This window comes from Pecten maximus, chromosome 9 (assembly GCF_902652985.1).
Source record: "Pecten maximus chromosome 9, xPecMax1.1, whole genome shotgun sequence".
Lineage (NCBI taxonomy): Eukaryota > Metazoa > Mollusca > Bivalvia > Pectinida > Pectinidae > Pecten > Pecten maximus.
In genome coordinates, this window is record NC_047023.1 from 13,566,735 (window position 1) to 13,583,990 (window position 17,256).

Genomic DNA, 17,256 nt, shown 5'->3' on the forward strand with positions numbered 1-17,256 from the left:
TGTACATGAAAATCAAAAGATATTATCTTAACAGATTATCAATATTCCCTATTATGCTTGACCCTCAAGTCCCTGGAGGCTGGAACAACCATTTATACAAAATTGGTTCACCCAAGGATGTTAATTCAGACCAAATTTGGACCAAATCCTTTCATTAATACCCAACTGAAGAAGTACAATTTTAAAGAATTAGCTATATTTCACCTATTGGCCCTGCTCTTCCATACCTCTGGGCGGCCAGACTCACATTTTATACAAAATATAATCCACAAGCTTCATGTAGGATGCTTCAGACCATAGCCAATTCCTTTCATTCCTACTGGAGGAGAAAGATTTTAAAGGATTTGCTATTTCTCCTACCCTGTAATCGGACCTACGGTAATCCTTATACAGGCTCCAGAGGAAGTCAAATCCGCAGTTACCCAGTAATTATACAAAGCTTGTTCTTTACCCAAGGATACTTCAGACCAAATTAAATCATCACCTATTTGCTTTCACTTTTATACAGAGAAAGATTTTAAAGGAATTTGCTTTATTTCTATTGGACCCTGCACTTCATTCAAGCTCATATATAGGAGGCCAGACCCATAGTTTATACAAAATTGGTTCCCTTTTACCCAGGGACATCTCAGCACCATGTGAAAATCACACCATCACTTATTGTAATAAGCTGTACATCAAATTTAAACCAAATCCCTTCATTCCTACAGAAAACAGATTTTAAAGAATTTGCCACATTTCCCCTGTTGGGCTCCGACCTTCCAGACCATGGAAGACAAGACCCCTGTTTATAAATACAATATTGGTTCCCCTTCACCCAAGGATTTATCTTCAGATCAAATTTGTTCACTCCTACAGAAGGAAGAGAATGAAGAATTTACTATATTTCTCTTATTTAGAATCCCCCCTCTCCCCAGTCGGTAAGACCATTTTTTCTTCTTCAAAAATTGGTTTCCTTTCACTCACAGATGCTTCACACCACCAATTTGATCAAAATTGTCCCAGTTGTTCATGACTAGTAGTGATTTTGCTGAGGGCCACATCATACTTATATTCTCTTGGCTTCCCTTAAATTCCTTCTCTTGGCTTCCCTTAAATTCCTGTCTTATGAAAGTTATATTTTAACAATCCGGTACCTGTGTGGTTACTAGTCAGTTCTAGTCAGTCCATAACATCATGTTTAGTAGTAATCTAGAATTAATTATTATAAGATATTTTAAATAGCTGCACATTTTATTAACACAAAACTATATATACTTCAGATCCAAGGCGATGTGACAAATTTGATCAATATTTTTCTAATGATTTTTAACGAAAGAAAATTGTAGAAATGACCATGTATTTAAGATATTCCAATTGATTACAGTATAGCAGATGCAGAATATAATGTAAATTAATGAGGCAAGAAAGACGCCAGCATCATCCCATAGTAACTCGGATGGTAATTTGCATACAATGTTGGTATCCATGACGACAGCTGACCAGCTTCCAACATGCCATGCAGCATGACCATTCCTGTGTAGCCACATGACAGGGCTTTGTCCACATACTTGGCTGCAGTGACCAATAGACTGTTACTGTCCATAGTCTCTGCCCAGTGTCCACATGCCTGGTAAACAGATATAGATTTTTTCAAATACTTAATGTTAAAAGTATGTTGTTGATAGTTTTCATGACTACTATATATATACGTGTACAGTAGGTTATGGTAAATCAATACATTAATATTGTAACTCACGTTTAAGACCACTCAAGAAAACAGAAAATGATACCTTTATATAGAGGTTTTTATTATATACAGGGACCCTTTATAAACAGGTTCTTGTTATACAAGGTGACATCTTTAAACAGGATTTTGTTATATACAGTTGGCTCATATAGACAGATTTTATTATATGCAGGGGCTCATATAGACAGATTTTATTATATGCAGGGTCCTCTATAAACAGGTTTTTGTTATACACAAGTGACATCTATAACAGGATTTTGTTATTTATTGGTGGTCTTTATAAACAGGTTTAATTACATGTATATACATGGGACCTCTATAAACAGATTTTTGTTAATATATTAAGTGCCATATCTGTAAATTGGATTTTGTTATTTACAGGTAATGTGTACATATACAGGTTTTATTATATACAGGTGGACTTTATACACAGGTTTTTGTTATAAGTGGCTGCGAGTTCAATTGAAATTCTACAATAAATGAGAAATTATTCAGATATGATGTAATATGTCAGGGCTATTTTAGTGGAATTTCGTTCTTTACTAAAAAACAGGAATTTTTTAAGTGTTCGATGCCAGACTGTTTTATAACAGACAGATTTTACATTAAAATCAATGATAATTTTTTTATTTATTATAATTTCATATTATTTCAATGCATAATTTTGTGCAAATGTCTCCTTAAAAAATTGCTTTCTGGACTGGTCCGACTTAATATGGTTGCTGAACCATAAATTAGAAACCAACTAATTCATGTTCATATCTAGGGGGAGTTAGGTATACCAAATGGCTCAAAAGAGCCATGCTACCAAGACTACCTACAAGATCAATGACATTAATAAGTAACAAGACTTAGTATACTAAGTATATCTCTTTGGCCAACTGTATATAGTTCTATTTGTAGCTAGATTAGAAGTTTTTCATTAACCTTATCAAATGGTTCGGCAGCATCAGAGTAGCCATAAGGTCCATCTTTTCTGTGAGTATGGGCCAGATCCGCACTGACCATCATGACGACATTCTGGTCCAAGGCTTGAAGGTAATCGTACAGATGGCACCCTGAATCAAAAATTATAATACAGTTAGAGTATGTGTACATGTAGAGATCATACAATAATAGGTACCGTATTTGCCTGTAATTAGCACACAAGGACACTTAAATGGTTAATGAGGGGGTGCTTATTAAGGTAACTTAATCTATATGTTATGAACAAAAAGTCTAAAAGGTTGGTAAGAAAAAAATGTGGATGCATTGTGACCAGGTATTTAAGATTTAGTGGGAGTCTAGCTTTGATCACTTAAATTAAGTCTCAATACATATGAAATGTGACCTATTTTGAAGTTATTTCACAATTAGGATAATTTCAATTTCTCAGCTAGAAGGGGAGGTGTGATTATTGTGGCGAATACGGTATTTGAATTAATGTTTGTAGGTGTTTTCCTTTTATCAAGATTTAGTTTTCATATGTATTTTTTAAGTATCAAAATGCAATGTATTTGTCAATAATGAACTTCATATGGTGATGTGTAATGATAAATGAATTGGTTAGTTGTTGTTGATACAACAATACTGCTAGGCCTTTCTGCACGCATCTGATCTTGCCCTTAAATCTGCAGGCAGACTTCAAGAATTAATGGCGGTCAAGAAAGGCTATAGGTGATCAGGTTTGTGAATTGGCATTTAAAAACCTTATAACGTTAAAACTTTTTTCGTACTGTATTAAACACAGTGAGTATATGCTTACAATGTGAATTTTACAATACCAAAGACTGTGCAGCTTTACTTCTGGTCATTGATACCTCAAAGAAAGTGCATACTTTTAATAATACAATATCAAAATGCTCACAATTCTATATACATGTACTGCACATTTATGCCAACATAATAACAATGAGTTTTGAGTCTGGACAGTTCTTTTTGTGGTACTTTCATCTGATTATAAGTCTTTTTAAATCTTATACATACAATGTAATATAACACCTCACCTAGTTCTGTGAGTTCCGGTATCATGGCAACAGATTCAGTGTATCTGCGACTGGGTTGGCTCATGACAACAACCTTGATCCTTGATAAATTTGGTATGAAGTACAGCGGGATTACCTCACCCCATCTGAAAATGAGTAAAATCATTTGTTTTATTGTTTTGTTTCTGTACATTTTGATAGGCATATTATCATCCCATAGAGTGAAGCTCGAGTAGTTTCTCCCTCACACCAGACATACTTTATCTTCTTTTCTAGTCTTGGACCCAGAGAGAATTATGATGCTGTCCAGTATGAGTACAGGGATAAATATATACTGTATACTGTATATAGAATTGTGTGGTGGTAGAAATCTATGCACTTTTATATATGAAGATAACTTTACCAATAACGATTAAATTTTGATGATTTATATAAACTTTCATAAAAAAGTCATATTAAAGTCTGTACAAAATTATCTATCATGTTCACTTTTGATTAACATGCACTGTGGAAAGATGAAAGATTCACAAAAATAAATTGTGAAAGTTTTAAGATTCACATGTGAAAGATTTAAGACTCACATATGAAACAGGCTAGATTCACATGTGAAAGTTTTAAGACTCACATGTGAAAGGTTTAAGATTCACATGTGAAAGGTTTAAGATTCACATGTGAAACAGGTTAGATTCACATGTGAAAGGTTTATAAGATTCACATGTGAAACAGGCTAGATTCACACGAGAATAGTATGCAAATGATATTATTCACATGTGAAGATGTTAGTTCACATGTGAACAGCTTATTCTAACATGAAACTTCACATGAGGAAAATTTCCACCTGAATAAATTCACATGGAAATGTTTTGTAGGATACCAAATACAAACATGGCTTTGATAGATACCCTGTATAAAACAGGAGTCCAATTTTCTTTCGTGAGGAATCATGGATGCATGAGAATTTGGTCAATTGATAAGTATATTTGTATATGGTAATATTTTCAAAATTCAGGATCATATGATTGCGCAACTAAATAAAAGTTATAAAAATACTGTCTAATTGAACTATGTTTATCTAACAATCTTGATATCACTTAAAATATATAACTTATCATTTCACTGATCATTATGACCTTCCTGTAACTGCTGATACATTGTATATACAAATGATATTACACCAATACATTGAGGTGTGATTAATGAGTGACAAATGGTGATGGGTGACAGCCAGTCTACCTTAGTGGGAAATCTTCGTCCGACTTCCCCGGCGGTCCAAATGCAGTAAGTCCTGTCAAGTTTAACACATGCTTATATTTACTGGCAATATCTTCAGCTATGTCACAGGCAAAGTTCGCTGATACATTAAAGCAAGCAGGGGGACAATGGATATTGTCTGTATCTGCATTCCCCTTCCCTGCAGAGTTCAAATATAACCCGAACCTATTTAAATCTGCCACTCCATGCGGGGTACTCAAAAATATCAAATCGGGGTTTAAATGACCAATATGTTCCCCAATGAGTTTGTAGTTGTTATGTAGTATCCATGCGTGCTCCTTGGCGGTAGTATTTGTGGTGTTAAAACGACCCGGTGCAAGTACTATGCCTCCGTGCGGAACAACGAAAGCGCCAGTTATCGTACCACTTGCCAGCGACCAAAGTGAAAGTGAAAGTAAAGATAAATAAACATAGGTATGGTACTGTCCGTGCTTGAGATGCATGACCATACTAGCTACAGTTAAATCGCTTAAATATGTTGCGAAAGCTCCATCTGCGCCATAGATTTTCTCGATGCTTCATCGTCAGGTTTAGTCCCGCATGAATGCATGTACTTGGTTGCCTCCCTTTGCAAGGTCATGCATAGATACGCGCTTTACTCCTATAACATAAGAGGCCGCTGGTCGGCTCTTTTTCTATCGGATATTATTTTGCCGATTGCACGGCGCCTGTCAAAAGTATCTCGCCGTGTAAAACCTCTAACATTGTTGGAGTAATACGCGCTTATGCCTAGATCACAGGCGTCTGCGTCCGGTTAATGGTTAAGATAAAATAATATTGCTACTACTATACAGAAAATTGATTAAAACACCATGTGAAACTTTATAACACAATAACTTCTAGCATACACAGTAATTAAGTGTTGATTTAACATCAATCTTATTAAGATTAGATGCTCATACGGAGTTTATATATACTGAGTAGATAATGGACATCAAATTTTAATTAGATTGAGCAGAGACATATATACAGAGAGATAAGTAACATCGCTATTTCCCCGTACACGTAGTGGCTCCCTTTATTCGTGATCACTCAAGCATATCCCTTATCGAGAGCGCAGGTAAATCGGGCTTTGCGCATGTGTGTATCGATGTATTGGAACTTATTCGAGATGTTCTGGTTAATCTGCCATTACATCAGACCAAAACATCGTCATTTTAAATACACACAGAATTGAGAAAGCACATCGTTTTATTTTGGCCACTACAAAAGTTACCACATTAACCCAAAACTATCAAACTTATGGGATATAGTCTTATTGATCATGCACATTGTTGTCATTTATCCGTATTTTCTAAAATCCATTGGGTCCTATTCGACATGTCAAAGTTTGTAATTAAGCCGCCATTACGTCAGACCAAAACATCGTCAATTTTAAACGCACACAAAAAGCACATCGTTTTATTTAGGCCACTACAAAAGTTACCACATTAACCAAAAACTATCATACTTATGGGATATAGTCTTATTGATCATGCACATTGTTGTCATTTAACCGTATTTTCGAAAATCCATTGGGTCCTATTCGACATGTCCAAGTTTTGTAATTAAGCAGCCATTACGTCCGACCAAAACATCGTCAATTTTAAACGCACACAAAAAGCACATTGTTTTATCTAGGCCACTACAAAAGTTACCACATTAACCAAAAACTATCATACTTATGGAATGTGGTCTTGATTATCATGCACATTGTCGTCATTTATCCGTATTCTCGAAAACCCCATAGGGACTTTTTGAAAATTGGAGATTCTCGCCAATCTTTCCTGCGTTGTGTTTGACTTTCATACTCAAAATACAAACACTTGGACAGCAAATTGTGATATATTTCATATTGATGACACTTCTGCACTTTGATATTAATAAAATTAAAGCACATAATTGGATCTTGGTGATGATTTCAAATAGAAATTATCGATAATTATGTGTCTGGTTTTCAAGTTTTCTCCAATATGGCGTCTAGTGAAGACTGAACCGAGCGACTGCAAAGGATTGTGGGAAGGTCAGGGGCCACTATGTAAACACAAGAGCAAATAGAGAGCTGCCAATCTCTGTATATATGTCTCTGGATTGAGTAAACGTTTTTGTGAAATTCTAATTCTGGATGCCTTACATATAGCACTATGCATTGGATTCACATATGAATCTGTGTCCTGGCCTTTCCGTGTTTCGAAGCTCATGCAAACTGTGAAAGAATTACATAGAAAAATAAGTTTATCTTGCATGTAAAAGCGGAACCGCGGGGTCTGATTCTCAGTGCCCGATTTTCTTAAACACAGTAAATAGGAATAGGTAACCAATTTAAAGTGTACCCGGAACGATTTGCTATGTTAAGCTTAAACAAGAAATATCTTTAAAACAGATAAACGGCATAGTTTAAATGCTGGTGTTTATAATATAAAACTGTTGGTGAAATAAATGTAGGAACTAATGTGTTGCAGCACAGATAACAAAATGATATCAGTTTGAATCATTTTGGTGATGATGTAGAGAAATGAAATTAGAGGTGAATGAGTACGTATACCGTGTTATGATAGTTACGTGAACGATGTCTGAATAGTTACGTTGTCCTGTTTTCTTGAAACGACGAGCCTTGTACACCATTTAGAATGATAATTTTTGTTGACTTCACCTTATTTTGCACGCTTGGAACACGTTTACATGTCCGAATAACCATAGTTCATTGGGCAAAGCAATACCTTTCCCGTGGGAAGTGCTGGGAAGTGCTGCAAAGGAAAGAAATCAAGACCAAAAACCTAAGATCAACATTGTATTTAAGTCGCGTTACCGTAACACGACGTTTTGGGATGATCATTGCGACAATGGGTGATTTTAAAAGCCTTTATTATAAGGGCATGGTTTTTTGCATACCAATATTGATTTCGGTTATATATATATATATAACTTCTAGTAATAGAAGTTTAAAATACAATTCATACATGATGTGAAATAAATGCTGAAAATTTTGAATTCACATCAGAGACCTATATACTAAAAAAAGTATATGGGTCTCTGTTCACATGAAGATGTCGCTTTTTGTGATTTTCGGATAATTGTCCGAAATTGATAAAACTTGTCCATGAAAGATAAGTAACTCACAGACAAGATTCATAGAGTAAATTTTCAACATCATGGGTATATGAATGAGCCAAGTTAGGTTAATTATTCTATAGGCAAACCTTTGAGATACGAATTTTTGCTTGTAGGGAAAAACGAACTGAATTCCAAAAGTAATGTGTTTGCTTTCAACAACTTGAAAATGTATTCCCTACAGTATAAACCTTATTCTTAACCAAATTCAAGCTCAATTTATGTACAACCAGTAAAAGCATATCTTCGGCATTTTATGAAGTGCATGGAAACCAAACGGGTCAACTCACACGCAATTATCGGCGCGTGCCGATTAGAACGCCAGAAATCACAGACACCTGTGGTGCAGTGACAGGTGTGACGAGTTTGTGGACCGTAATTTCACACCTGGTAATTGTTTAGCGGTATACTTATATACCCACTCAAACTTGAGAATTCGTAATTCTCCGAACATGTTTGTATATTTTTTTTTTTATTAAAGTTCTGTTTTAAGAGAAGACATGACTTGCGACACAAGAATGGAAAGTAAAATCACAAAGATCTCAATCACTTCACGATAATTACAATTAAACAAATAAATTTTAAAAAAAGGAAATAAAAAAATCATATACTTTAATTATCGCGCGTTCGATAAATTTTAGCATTAATTATAATAAGTCACGATGAACTAAATTGTATGTTTTTATCATAAAAAAACGGAGCTAAGATTATGGTTTTATTAAGTACCTATGATATATTAAGTACCTATGATACGTACCTGTACGTAAACTATCAATAATATTATAATTGTTGTGAAGCACTTTTATATAATTTCACTGACAACGATCGTATTTAAATTATATCTTTCTCAAGCATTTAATCGTCGGTAATCCCCGAGACCTTGACATGTAAAATAAGTCAGCCTCCGCATTACAGAGAAAGAGATGATGGCTACTGGGGTTCAATTACCAACACAGTTTACAGCCTCTAAATTACAGAGAAATACTTTTTTTATTTTAGTAGGTAGCGACCTTTATACCTCCTCTATGGAAACTATTAGCCTCCGCATAACAGAGAAAGAGCTGGAGGCTATCGTGTTTCAAATACCAACACTTACAGCCTCTGCATTACAGAGAAAGAGGTAGAGGCTATTATGCCTCCGATATGGAAACCGTCAGCCTCCGCATTAAAGATAAATAACTTGAGGCTATCGTTTTTCAAATAAGAACGCAATCAGCCTCTGAAAAACAGCGGAAGAGTTGGAGGCTATCATGTCTCAAATACAGACAAGAGCTGGAGGTTACAGTGTCTCAAATACGACCACCATCAGCTACCGTATCACAGAAAGAGAATTGGAGGCTCTCCTGTCTCAAATACGCACATCATCAGCCTCCGTTCAGCCTCCGTGAGTACCTCCGTATAGCCTCCGTGAGTACCTCCGTTTAACAGCGAGTTGGCTGCTATCGTGTCTCAAACAATACACACACCATATACCTCCGCATTACAGAGACCAAGTTGGAGGCTATCGTGTCTCAAATACGACCACCATCAGCCTCCGCATTACAGAGAAAGGGCTGGAGGTTATTGTGTCTCTAACATGGACACCATCAGCAACCGCATTACAGAGAAAGAGCTGAAGGCTATTGTGTCACTAACATGGACACCATCAGCAACTGCATTAGAAAGAGCCGGAGGCTATCGTGTCTTAAATACAGACAACCACCGCCTCAGCATTACAGGGACAAGACTGAGGCTATTGTATCTCAAACACGCCTTTTGACAAAGAACATGCATGTCAAATAGGAAAGCCACAACTCGTACAGCTACATGTAACATACTGTAGCTTATATTATGTTAGGGTTTTTTTTTAAATATTATCAAACCTAGGTCAGTCAAAGTCAACAGTTTTACAATTGTAGTGCCAATGGAAAGGTCTTAAGACAAGTAAAGGTACATAAATGTCCAATATGAAAGCCGTATCTCGTATGGTTAACATGCAGGAATTCCCTTGGGATTTATTTTCGCATGATGGGCCACTATCAAACAGATAATTTGTCTTGCTCTGATAATTGTCAAGAATCTAAATCTCTTCACTTTTACAACATTAAAACTTCATTATGTGGGGTATATTGTGTGTTTGAGTCAACCTTCCAAATGCACTTCATGAATAAAAAATATATTTAGAGTTCTTGTACATTTTAATAAAAATACGAAGCTTTCATCCACAACATTAGTATAGACAGGTACCCATCAACAAAAATCTTTCTCAAAATCTTTTCATCAGAGGCTATAAAGTATTATGTTAATCACATTTTTTGTAAATCCTTTCCAATATTACACTGTGAAACATGTAAAACAACATCTTAAACCTATTATTGATTTCTAAATGACTTGGTAACGTTAACCGTTCTCATCTTCTTCATCATAGTAATCATCATCTGCATAATCAGGATTGTTCACGTTTTCAGTCTCAAATTTAACTAATCCTGTAGACAGTGCATAAGATAGCATAGCTGCAGCAGCAAATAGTGCTGCAAAAAACATGTTGCGTCTTTTGTTAGGAAACTCCAGAGAGTCTATCTGCATCCTCTCCTTTTTCTTTTCTTCTTGTTTTCTTTTTGATTCCATTTCTGCAATATGAAATATATATATTATGCACTCTTACCGTACAAAAATGTTTCTGTCTTTACTAAACACAAAAGTAAACATTCCACATTCCTTTAATGTAACATGTAAATAAATCTAAAATGTTTCACCATGCTATAAGCATAAGATGTTCAGGGATATATATGCGAAATGTCCTATCCTGTTGTGAAGACAGTATGACTTATACAGGATTCGCGAAGAGATAATCCAGATTTAAAGACTCAATTACAGAATCACAAACATGTACAGTTGTATAACATTTTGACAATGATGTCGCCTTTGTCATGCTGAATTATGTTTGCCTCCCTTCACAACAACCACATTTTTGGAATTGACCAGTGAATAAATTGTGAGAACAAACCTTCTGGGCTGAGGGGGAAATATCTCATCAGTACTCTATTACACAGCGTACAGAGGTTTGTACAAGCTTTTAGGTGGTTTATCAGCCGGTTAGTTTGTACCGGAGCCTTCAGCAGAGGTGCAAGATACCCAATTACCTTTGCATCCAATTCAGATGGGCTACAAAAGAAATATTGTACATTTATGATATTAAATGGATTCTCCTATATCTTTTCAGTGGGTATTATGTACATATACAATGACAACCTGTAAGAACTAATAATCAATATCACACAACAGCAAGCAACAATCACACTTATGTTGCGAGGAAGATTCCTGAATCGGCCTCTCATAAAATTTCACAAGTAAATATTTCATGTACACAATGAATCCTTCATAAGATGATTTTGTATTTGCTAGGGAGGCAATGATCTCACACAATATAGGTAAAAACAGCTGGCTTGTGCTCCCATTAGTGTACTGTCATAATGTCATGTAGCATAATCATGTCGCAAATTGGTAACTTCATTGATTTCGACATTTCATATTGGACATTGATTACATGATGAAAATGTTTCACAACACCTTACAACTTGTTACTTTTTTAATGTGAGAAAAATAATTGACATGGGCTTGTACCACAAACAGAATTATCTTAACCCTTGTGTAAGAGTTTGGCCATCTACACATTGGTTGAGATATCCCAAAACATTCACAGAACAGGCCCATGCAAAATTCTATTAATCTCCTGCCACCATCATGTTGAGCGCATTATATATGATTGTAAAAAATTGTCTACACGTAGATTACCTAGGCAATACCAAGAAAATGGATAAACGTGGTAATTTATTTCTAAAGCAAATCAAGTTAACCTCAATCTGCCTTTTAGACCTTTAAATAAAGTATTTCACCAAATGAAACAAGATGCCCAAGGTTTGTACACCTACAGAGATCCAAAGAAAAAGTCTTGTTCTCCAAGCCGATAGGACAAATGATTCAAACATTCTTTAGCTTCTTTATAGATCTGTAATAAAATAATAAAAATATATATTCAGAAATGATAAATACTTCTATACAATGTGATTCATTAAAATAGCATTTGTGGGTAATTTATCTTTCAGATGGAAAAACGTTTTATATCGAAATATGCATAATAAACTGCCTTTCTATAAATAGTAAAAATGTACCCCTTCAATACATGAATTTTCTTAAAATAGGTGTCTTAGGTATTTGTTCAAACTGTCCATGCAACAAAACTGTGATTACCCAGTGTCATGCATAATATGTACCTCCTGCATAGAAAGTATTCAGTACTTTTTATTGTGCATAAAAAGTACACAGATACTTTTTTACTCCTACCAAAATGTACCCCCTTTGCATAAAAAGTAACCCACCCCCCATTTTATCACAAAAATCTTTAACTTTATCAATCTGAAATTGTGAAAATATGAAAAGAGGACACAGGCGGTGTCGTTTACAATATCTCTGACCCAACTCCACCAAATCCCTACCTTCAGGGCAAAAACTTATTTCTTTGGTTTTTTCCCTCAAACACCAATTATGACTTGGGATCATAGGAAACCTCCATATGCATATAAAGGACACCTAGCAACATCCCCAACCCCCAGATACCACGAATACATAACTAGTCCTTCTGAAGCTAGTTTTGACAAAAACTAAAAATTGAGATATGAGTATTTATTTCATAGGTTTCATGAATTTAATACTTTAATGAATTAAAGGTTAATGCATTACACTTAAACTGTACAGAAAAAGCAAATTTTACATGTATTGCAACCTATTTGGAGTTTTACCAATCATTTTCTAGGACCACACAGGTGGTAGCATCACTAGTGGTCCTAGAATGATGTAACAGTTGCTCCATGCAAGTTTAATTCAATATTTTTGCTCTATCGTTTCTAACTCGAAATTTCTGAGTTGTATTTTGCTAACCTTAGCTTCTATTTCCTCTTTTGTTACATTATCTGGGTCCACATTCTCTGCCATGTACACAACTGATGCTGCTTTCCTGTGAAGTCTCCCAGGGATGTAAAAGTTCAATGGGAATGGGCTGGCATGTGCATACCAGGGGCGAGTAACATCTACATACGTCTGGTCATCTAACCACCATGTGTGCAACTACCAATATAAATTTTCATTAAAAATAAAAATAAAATTTAATTTAAACAATACTCATTTCTACAGTTTTATATTCTTGAGTACAAGCCCACAGTCAGGCTTTGCAAAATTCTGCTTGCTACCAGATACTTTTTAAGTTATCTTTGCATACTTATTTTCATGAATTATATTTAATTTTAACTAGAGTGTTATATGTACTAGCCCTAGATGTCACTTTGTGAAATTATACATCCCTGATCAAATCCATGAAACACACTTTACTTTGAAATTATCGTAATTGCAGATTTGTTTAAAAATCAAATGATAAGTGCACTGTACATACCACTGCAGGTAGAAGTTTTTGCTCTAATAATGAGGTGAAGGCCTTGATGTCAGCATCATTTGCACCAACTTTGTGTGTTACTCCAGTTGGACCCTTTTAACAGAATAGGAATTTTTCAAGATATATCAAACATTTGCATATACATTGCAATTTTTTAAGACACTCGAAAAAAATGTGGCACCAAGATATCTCATCAGATTTCTTCACAGTTATTTGAAACAAAATGAAAGAATGAATAAATACTGGAACTTTTTAGGTATAACTGTTATTAAAAACCGGTAATGGTTGCTGAATTTTCTTTGAATTCATTATAATATACGACATTTGAATGGGCATTAAATCAATATTAAGGCACCACAATATAATGATTATATTAAATAAGATTAAAAAAGATGCATGATTTTTTTCATCAATCATCATAAATTTCCATTAATCAAATTAGTAATTACTGATAACAGATAATTAACTGTACATGTATTCATATTAATATTACCCTTTTTCTGATAATATCTAAAATCTCCGACATCTTTGTTGCTGATTTTCCATCTTCCCTTAACACAGGTAATGTACCTGAAAAGAAAAACTAAGAATGTCACAGCATCAGAGTAATGGAATGAAAACTAAAGCAATTTTTCATTTATTCAATGCTGCATTGAATCTAAGATTATGTACATAATATTATATTAAAACTGTACTTTGGAAAAACAAGGAAATGAAAGAGAAGTGCAATAGTTGGGATTTCATTACATTCATCATTTACTTGAGACTTCGGCAAATGCAAATGATTTATGTAAGTATAACATCTTTCCCATATCTTTCAAATACCCCCCTTCTTCTAGTGCAGTATTGAAGTTTGGTGAAGGCTTCATCTCTGAACCACTTTAAGCTTACTTTTTAAGATGAATGATTCAGTCTGTAAAAAGGATGCATATACATTGAGAGTTTATTGTGGACAGGGGTTCGTTGGTGGATAAATATGGCAACTGTGAATGTCAATTTAAAAGCCAATGAAGAAAAACATTTTTACATTGAACAAGACTCAGGTAACTACAAATGTGAAGTGGAGATAATCCAAATCTGTTCCAAAATGCTATGCATTATTATACCATAATTAAAATGATCATTATTACATAGTGGTAGAAATTAATTTGTAGAAAGTTCCATGAATTTGAGTGCATTTAATGCTCTTATTAAAAGCTGGTCACATTAAATATTTCACAATTATTTTTTCCATTTCAAGCTAATACTTCACCACTATTCATAAAATCTAACATGCACATTTAAAAGATCTGATTTTCATTCCTTGGCTTTATTCTGTACTTACATGGTAATATTCATAGACTTGGCCAGATAATTATATATCAAAACAGACGCAGGACATAGATTTCTCAGTTTCTTATAAAGAAATTTTCGGCAGCCTATGCCAACAAAATATGGGAAATGCCATAGTATTTTAATGAAATTGGAACAATATTCCTTCTTTGAATTTCATTTAAAGAAAAGGACAGTATTTTTTGCATTGTGGAAACAGCCTATTTATAACAACATGAAACATTGGTCAGATATATACATGTATACATGTATATAATATAGGTGCAAGTGATAGAATTTACCACATAAGCATCAAACTGTATCTGTAGAGTTAAACAAAATGTTTTTGAGAGTATAGCTTTATATGTACAAGAGAAACACTACAAATTGTTAAGGGTACATATATACATGTACAAATAAAAATATCTTCTGGTCAGAAATCTAAAAGTAGAAATTTAAGTCAAATGATTACATCAATGTAATTAGAATGAAAACTTTTAAGATTTTGTCTACAGAGAAAAATTTGAAACCCAAGTGCACTCCAGTGCTGTTTTTATTATCCATGCTCCTCTGTTTCATTGTGTAAATGTATACGTACCTGATGGTGTCCATACAGGATTGTTTCTTTTAACCACTTTACAGGGGACTCCACAAAATTTTGCAAAAGCCTAGAAGAAAAAATATCAATCATAATATATTGATCTATGAAAAATATCAATTTAAATATCTTCATGCCTTGTTATATGTGCTTGTTCTTATGATTCTTATGTTAATTTATTTTTTTTCATTGCTATGCAGTATAAGATAAATCAATGATAAAGACAGATTAAAATTGTGCGTGTCCTGGTGTATGATGGCTTAATTCAAGGACTATATATAATAAAGGATAAATCAGAATTTTTAAAGTAATATTCCAGTTAATCGTATCTATCTGCAGAATAGCGTGAATTTAACAGACCAGGCTGGTAGGGTTTTCCCCTAGCCCTTGGGAAACTATATTTCACCACTATGTAGATCAAGAAACTTACAATTTTTGTATATCTACATATATTTTTACTATGTGTATTTATTCATTTCATTTGATATTAATGTTATTATCTTTAAAAGACATGTTTTAATGCAGTAATTAAAAGCCTAAGGCTTTTAATCATTCTACATATACAAATGTATGCAAGTACAGTCAATTTCAGAGAATTTGGTAGGTAGGGGATATTCCAATCACCTACTCTCTGGACTGGATTTTGTGATTGGTTTTATTTATCCATGAATTACTTACTGTGACAGTTCCTTTTATGATATCAATGCTTTATTATGGTTAAGATGACTGATCCCCACTATTTCAACTGCTTTATACGTTGTAACTACGTAAATGTACAAAGTAATTGCGATAATTTTTTCTATATGATGCTTTAATTATAATAAACAATATAATTGATTGATTATAATATGGTATATTATAATGTGGCATTGTACTGCTGCTATGGGAAAGTAGAAAGTGATTCCATATGGTGCAGCCTAAGCGTATGTGTTGGGGAGTATTTGTAAATACATGTAAGTGCTGTTGGTTGCAGATGAACTACATGTGTACATTAGCCCGAGTTTCCTCTGGCCCTAGCTGACATCATGTCTGGTGTAGGGCTATATGAAAACGTGGAATTTGCACAACTTTATGAAAAAGTGGAATTTTTCTGACACCGTTTGGTGCTGCTAAGATTTTGGTGCAAACACAATCAAATCGGGCATGACATAACACCTACCTTACATATATGGATAAATGAGATTTATTTACCCAAAGACACCAATTCAGTCCCATATCATTGTTCTATCCCGTCCGTATAGACCTTAGATTTTATATTTTTTCGTATAGTGGTGCGCTCTGGCCCTACACCAGACATCAAGGCCAGAGGAAACTTGGGCTACATGTATATCTACATCATAGTACATGTATGGAGTGATGGGTTTATGGCCACTTTTTATAATTGTAGATTGAGCCATTATTAATTTGTGCGTTACTTTAGTTAGTGCATTATGTTAATTATATTTGTATCTAGCGTTCAAAATCTGGTACAATATTGTATTGGTTTTTGACGTATCGTGCTGCTCTGCATGACAGCCTGTCAAATGTTTCCTGTCATGTTAACCTCTAATATTATTGCAGTACTCTGCGTTATACATGTACTTTTTATGAAACTGATGTAATATTATTGAATTGCAATGTGTCCCTGAATTTCTTTAAATTATCTTTAGAAGTTTGGAGCCTTCACGAAATATTACAATTATCTGACATTTCCAAAAAGACAACTACAACTCAAACAATATACCAAGACAGTCAAACAATCGGAATCCACGGAAGGAAGTTCCCAATCACCTCCCCAAATGTCCAACTCTAAAACGTCGTCTGCCATGCTTGTCGAGCTCTGTCCTTGACCTTGATGTAGTGATATTTTTATTGCAAACCGGAAATG

At 34.4% G+C, this 17,256-nt stretch overlaps 2 protein-coding genes across 2 annotated transcripts; both read right to left on the reverse strand.

Moving 5' to 3' along the window:
• Positions 1–943: 943 nt before the first annotated feature.
• Positions 944–5,531, reverse strand: LOC117334583 (protein CA_C1420-like). Its single transcript, XM_033894277.1, has 4 exons — positions 4,927–5,531; positions 3,715–3,839; positions 2,657–2,787; positions 944–1,609 (listed from the first exon to the last, which is right to left on the reverse strand). Exons 1-4 carry the CDS (start codon positions 5,412–5,414, stop codon positions 1,394–1,396), a joined length of 960 nt encoding a protein of 319 aa, XP_033750168.1. The 5' UTR covers positions 5,415–5,531; the 3' UTR covers positions 944–1,393.
• A 4,686-nt stretch (positions 5,532–10,217) lies between these two features.
• Positions 10,218–17,237, reverse strand: LOC117334585 (metaxin-1-like). The gene is made up of 8 exons (XM_033894280.1): positions 17,113–17,237; positions 15,390–15,459; positions 13,974–14,050; positions 13,481–13,573; positions 12,973–13,158; positions 11,967–12,043; positions 11,042–11,199; positions 10,218–10,664 (listed from the first exon to the last, which is right to left on the reverse strand). The coding sequence occupies exons 1-8, from the start codon at positions 17,194–17,196 to the stop codon at positions 10,435–10,437; spliced, it is 975 nt and encodes a 324-aa protein (XP_033750171.1). The 5' UTR covers positions 17,197–17,237; the 3' UTR covers positions 10,218–10,434.
• Between the last annotated feature and the right edge of the window lie 19 nt (positions 17,238–17,256).